This window comes from Gossypium raimondii, chromosome 13 (genome assembly GCF_025698545.1).
Source record: "Gossypium raimondii isolate GPD5lz chromosome 13, ASM2569854v1, whole genome shotgun sequence".
Taxonomy (NCBI): Eukaryota; Viridiplantae; Streptophyta; class Magnoliopsida; order Malvales; family Malvaceae; genus Gossypium; species Gossypium raimondii.
The window spans coordinates 51,371,674-51,378,231 of record NC_068577.1 but is presented as its reverse complement, the minus strand read 5'-3'; the positions used below and the strand labels follow the sequence as shown (position 1 = coordinate 51,378,231).

The window sequence follows — 6,558 nt, the reverse complement described above, 5'->3', positions numbered from 1 at the left end:
ATTATCGCTTCAATGTACTCCATCGCAACCACGGGAGGTAAAATCGCCATTTTGATCTGCTCCACTCTCGCTAGGAGACAAGATCTCAAATCTTCAATCTATTCCATCTTTGTCGTGGAAGTAGAATTACTGGCTTCAATGTACTCCACTGTAACCTAAGGGAGGTAAAATCTGCCATCTTCGATCTACTCCACTACTGCCTAGGGAGATAAGATCTGTAATCTTCAATCTATTCCACTGCCAACCAGGGAGATAGAATTACGGCTTCAATGTACTCCACTGTAACCACGAGGAGGTAAAATCCGCCATCTTCGATCTGCTTCGCTGTCTATGCAGGAAGGTAAGATCTAACATTTTCACTGATCTGTTCTCTGTAAAACATGACCTGTATAATGAACCTAATTATGCCTAATGGTATGATCAAAATGAATCCAATACTCCTAACTAGACAGGTGTGAATGGTGTTTGCATGAATGCATAATTTTATTATAATAACTTGAATAATGTATAAACATGCATATTATAAAAGAAATATATATAGGATTATAAAATATGAAAATGTATAAATATTATAAAATAATAATGTATGTAAAATATATATAAACTATATAAAAAATGGTATGATAATAAAATGTATGCGTACTATATATATATTTAAAACATTTATAATACATATATTAAGTTACATATTTATACGCGCATATATACATACAATAATAATAATAATTATATAGTAATAATTATACTAATAAATAATATTAACAATATAAAAAAAACCAAAAAACAAATTAAGGACTAAATTTAAAAGCCAAACAGAATTTATGAGCCGAATTTGAAAATAAAAACAAGAAAAGGAGTAATTTAAAACACGCGCAGCATGGAGAGAACTGAAAACGCAAATTACCCAAACCTTCCAAAATATTGCACAGCATTGGATCAATTTGAAACAGTAATAAAATGTGCTGCCAAATTTAAAAGAAATAAAAAACGATTTAAAAGTACTGTAAAAACAGGGGGGCCAATTACGCAAATGCTCCATTTTTAAGAATGCCCTATAAAAGCCCACTTTTAAACCCTAAAAAACAACACTTCTCCAGCTACCCACAAATGTGCCGCAGCTCTTCATTTGCTCCTCCACCATTCTAGTCCTCTCCCTTTTCCGACCATGAAACGACGAAGCGAGGTCGCTTTCCGACGAATCTCACGACGGTAAGCCTTCTTTTCCCTTTCCCTTGCGTTTATTATTTTTTCCAAAAAAAAAACAAAGGAAAACAAAAGCAAATGAAAACAATAAAAGAACAGAAAGAAAAAAAAAACAAACTGTTACCTTCCAAAATCCTTTTCTTTCTATTGTATTTTCTATTAATGTTCACAATATTTTTTTGCTAAAATCTCTTTTTACAGATTTGATTTCTCTCCCTCTTTTCTCTTTTTTTTTAATCTTGGTATACAAATTTGCTCCCCAAAATCAGTTTACATTCGGCCTCTTATACCCAAAACTAATAACCATTAATTAACTCCTATCACCTCCTGTTGTGCTGTGATTCGTGGTTTATTGTAGGCGTGGGCGTTGTGCGAGCGGACGTGCAAGCGAAGACGCGGGGCGGTTACTGCGACGTGCGTGCTGAAACTGCTGCAACAGAGGCTGCTTCTAAGTTTCTGCTGTTTTGTTTTTTTATGGGCTAATATTTGGGCTAATTTGGGTTTAATCTAGGCTTGGGTTAATTGGGTTTAGTAATGGGCCATTAGCTTTTTAGTCAGGCCAAAATTGGCCTATTACAGATGTAATTTACTATTTTTAAAATGAAAAAAAAAAGACTAAACACATATAATATTAAAAAATAAAAATGTTTATTAGAATTAATTATAATTAAATCAACTCCTTAATTCCCAAAATAATTTAGGTTGATGTTGAAAAGAGTATATTTCCTTTGCTTTTCAGAACTTATTTGTTCCTTTCTGCTGAAGTGATTATGAAGCATATCAAAATATTCAAAGGAATTTGAAGAAAAACCATAGATGGGTAGCATTTTACATCCTCTTTTGGCCCCCAAGGTCTGAACTTGCAAATGCTGCCAGATCAATAAAAAGGTAAACTATAAAAATATTTGTTGAAGTCACCCATATTTCAATTATAACAATTTAATTATATGTGGAACCAAAATCACACGTATTGATTAAATGGATGACACGTCTTAAACATCTACACATCATACCTTTTTTCTTTTTCTTTCTCCTGTTTGTTGTTTTTTTTTTTTCTACATTTTCATTTCTTCGGGTTTTTACTAAATTATTATAAAATAAATAAAAAATAACCAAAATATTATTACTTTTTTATTTGCCAAAATATTATAATTTTTTTTATTTATCAAAATATTCCAAAAAATAAAAAAAAACTTGCACCGATTTGACAACACCCTGGTAGAGGATTTTGGACTGGCGACACCAATGGTGCAATACTGATTGGCGGCACTACTCGTGTTATAAACACGAGATCTGTCCAGCTGAAGGGAGAAAAATAAGAAGAAAAATAAGAAGAAAAAGAAGAGGAAGAAGAGGTGTTGTGGAAAAAAAAGAGAAAAAGAGAGAAAAAGAAGGTATATTTTTAAAAATAATTGATTATCTTGTTGTTATTGTTTTGTATAATTTGTATTATTTTTGTTTTAGTTTAGTTATTAAGATTAATAAAACTCAAATTGATAGTTTTAGTTATTATTATTATTATTATTATTATTATTGTTAGTATTAAGATGTTATTAAGGTATTAAGATGTTACTTAGTAGTATTATTGTTAGTAAAAACTAGTATTATTATTATGGTTAGTTATTATTTTATTTACCAAAATAAACTAGTTACTAAAAACTAGTATTATTATTATAGTTAGTTATTATTTTTAGTAAAACCCTAATTAATAATTTTAGTTAGTATTATTTTGAGTATAAAACTATTAATATTATTGTGTTAGTTATTAGGATTAGTGGTTAAACGGTTTTCATGTACAAAATTGCATATTGAAATATTAAATTTTTTATTTAAGTAATTTATTTACCGTTCGAGATTTTTTATGAGATTTTATTTATTTTTTGACAGATTAAATATTGAAGATGGATGCTAAGTTTTTTGTATGCGTTTATTTCGATGGAATCATCTTGACAACAAGTGTTGGATGTGTATTTGAATGTCGACAACAAATAGCAATGAGATTTAATAGAAATATCACGTTCGATGAAATGAAGGCAAGGATTAATGCAAAAATTCTTAAACGTTGTGGGTGAAGGATATCAAATTTTTTTTTACAAGTTTCCAGTTTCGACAAATCCGGTCAAATTCGTCGAAATGGAACTTGTAGACGACGAAGAAGTGGAGACAATGGTCGATCTCTACTGTGGGAATGGGAGTGATAAGAATGCACCAATTCACTTATTTGCTGAGTTAGTCGGTATGGAGCAAAATGAAGATGTCAATGCATCTGATGAAGAACACGGAGCTCAAGAACTGTGAATGGTGGCTCCAATATCATACGTTGATAGTGAATCGACTATGAGTGGGATCGGTATCGACCTAAATATTACACCTGATGTTGATATGGTTGGTGGTGAAGAAGGTGGTGACGATCATTGGGATGAAGAGGTCGATAGTGACAGTGATCCTGATGTGGACGATGTACCTGATGATATTGACGATGAAGATGTCAACAACGATGAAGACATTAACGCTTTTTCGGTCGGGGAGCAGATGCAGCGTATGTAGCCGAGTTCCCAGAGTACCCTAAAATAGTTCATCCTTACGGGGTGGCCGTAACATCCGTTAAGGAGTTATTCAAAGGCCAGAGATTCAGCTGTAAAGAAGAGTGCGTATATGCCATTAAACGGTACAGCATGAACATATCGGTGGATTATAAAGTCGCAGTGTTTACTCCGACAATATATGTTGGTGAGTGTTAGAAGGTAGCGGAAGGCTGCAATTGGCGGGTACGAGCTGCATTCATTAAAAGTTCTCAGATGTGGGAGATACGAAAATTTGTTGGTCCTTATACATGCATATCAACACATATGACAGAAGATCATGGAAAACTTGATTCGAAAACTACCTGTACGTGTATCATGCCAATGGTGAAGGACATGCCGACCATTAAATTTTCGATACTGATTACCGAATTGCAAGCACAATTCCAGTATCGAGTCTTATATCGGAAGGCATGGATAGCTAAACAGATGGCAATGGAGCAACTGTATGGGGATTACGATTCATCATATAACAAGCTTCAAGGTTGGATAGTTGCTATGCGGGAGTACGTACTGGGGACTGTGATTGAGTTGCATACAATACCATATTATGGCCCGGACGACCAGTTACAACTGGCAAAAAGAAATTTCCATCGGATGTTCTGGACGTTTGATCCATGTGTACGGGCATTTCCCCACTGCAAGCCATTCGTGCAGGTGGATGGGACCTGGCTATATGGAAAATATACACAGATCCTAGTTCTTGTAGTTGCTCAAGACGGCAACAGAAACGTGCTCCCGATAGCATTTGCTATCGTAGATAAAGAGAACATGGAGTCTTGGGAATTCTTCCTCACAAACCTACAGAGGTATGTTATTAGCAATGATAACATTTGCATCATCTCCGATAGAGGGAAGGGTTTAATTGCAGCAATTAGGTGTTCCGGTGTGCCGTGGAGATCCGTTTACTGCATCCGTCACATTGCGACTAACTTCCACAAAGATTACAAGAATGCAGACTGGAAGAGACAAGTCGTGGCAATGGGTAAATGATAACCTTATATTTTCAATAGAAGTTGTAATGTTTTATGTTATCGAGTTTCTAGAACTTATTTTTTCTTAATACGTATACAGCGTACAAGTCAGAGCCACATATTTTTTGGCAAAAAATGATCCGACTTGGGAGTGAAATGGAGGGGTAGGCAAGCACATCTTTCCGACAATGGTTGGGTACAATGGAGTCGTGGCAATGGGCTCAAAGTTTTGACGAGGGCTTTCGTTATGGCCAAATGACCACAAACTTAGTCAAGGGGATCAACGCTGTCTTGTTGAAAACACGTCATCTTCCGATTGCATCTTTCTTTTCTGCTACTTTCTACAGTCTGGCTACATTGATGCCAAGAATGGGTTAGCAACAAGTTGACCAGATTGAGGCGGGGCACGTGTTTGTCGAACATGTCAGGGATGCAATGGTTGCAAACTGTCGGTTGCCGAGGTTAATGAATGTAGAAATATATTCATGACGACTGGAAACGTTTCGAGTTACTGAGTCCATCAGTCGTCGACCTGGTATACCAACTAGGTCCTACGGAGTTGATCTCCGGAACAGACGGTGTGAGTGCAGGAGATTCGACACACTTCCTTATCCATGTGCGCATGTTGTGGCAGCGTGTGCCAAAGTCAACATTAATGTTGAACAATATGTCGATGATGTGTACACGCTCGAGCGCACATTGCGTATCTAGGAAAATGAGTTCCTCGTCCTGCCTGACCTATCTACGTGGGAGGTGTCTCCGATGACTTTCGGGCTTCTCCCAGACAGAGGGCTACGGAGGAAACCAAGAGGTTGTCCGCAATCAAGCAGAATCCGTAATGAAATAGACATTAGGGAGAAATCCGACGGTAAGCGTTGTGGATTATGTAGGTTAAGTGGTCATAATCGGAATAGATGTCCTCGTCGGAACTTTCATGTTGGACAGTCATCCGGATCGGGTCAGAATTGACCTAATGATGTAAAATTTTTATGTATAGTGTTATAAAAAGTATAATTTATTTGAAATAATCTTTATTATTCAGCTTATGCTTATGCTTATGCTTAAATTGTATCCAAATTAAGTTATAAAATACCATGTGTGCATTTGGAATTATTAAAATTATATCGAAAATGGAGGCATTTATAATTGGATTCAACTTTAATAATTCAAAAATAGAATAATTAAATTTATCCAAAAATGTTCAGAAGTAAGAAAAGATTAAATTAGAAATATTAAATTTATACAAAAAGAATACAAACTTCGCAATGTACAAAAAGTGCATTAAACCCTTAAAATTGATGGTTCGATGGTGTGGTCCTAGGGGTATACCTATTCGGAGGTCGACGATCACGTTCTGGTTGACGACCAACATCATCACTCGGCGCGGGTGGGGGTGTGGCAAACATAGAGGAAAAATCCTGTGGCTCGTTCGGCACCGACGAACTTGTACCGAAAGGAGTCCCATGATGCTGCGGATACGGGTCGGACGACCTGGGCATGCCGTACGGGTCAGACGCCCCCTTAATACTCGGTACGAGTCCTGATAGTGTTAAATTACAGAAAAATATTACGATAACATGATTTATTTGTTTATACTACGTATATCATTTTTAAATAAATAGAACATGTGATTAACAAATAATAAATCATACCGCGTTATTAGCCGCATCAGATATGTGTCTATCGGTTCGAATCAATGGAGCCATTGCGATGCCTGCAAATTGAAAAAAAAAGTTAGTAAAAAACTCTTACTTCGGTCATTTGTTCTTATTTTTTTCTCTGCATTTTATTCCTTTAAA

The 6,558-nt window shown here is 35.6% G+C and overlaps 1 protein-coding gene across 4 annotated transcripts; it reads left to right on the top strand.

Moving 5' to 3' along the window:
* The first annotated feature begins 1,064 nt into the window (after window positions 1-1,064).
* LOC105784190 (uncharacterized) lies at window positions 1,065-5,815 on the top strand. 4 transcript variants are annotated; one of them, XM_052625927.1, is made up of 5 exons: window positions 1,065-1,209; window positions 1,562-2,091; window positions 2,505-2,597; window positions 3,091-4,770; window positions 4,860-5,815. In XM_052625927.1, exons 4-5 carry the CDS (start codon window positions 4,002-4,004, stop codon window positions 4,925-4,927), a joined length of 837 nt encoding a protein of 278 aa, XP_052481887.1. In that variant the 5' UTR covers window positions 1,065-1,209; window positions 1,562-2,091; window positions 2,505-2,597; window positions 3,091-4,001; the 3' UTR covers window positions 4,928-5,815. The 4 variants fall into 4 exon arrangements, with proteins under 4 accessions (XP_052481887.1, XP_052481886.1, XP_052481888.1 ...); XM_052625926.1 differs by having other exon boundaries at window positions 2,426-2,597; XM_052625928.1 differs by lacking the exon at window positions 2,505-2,597.
* Window positions 5,816-6,558: the final 743 nt, after the last annotated feature.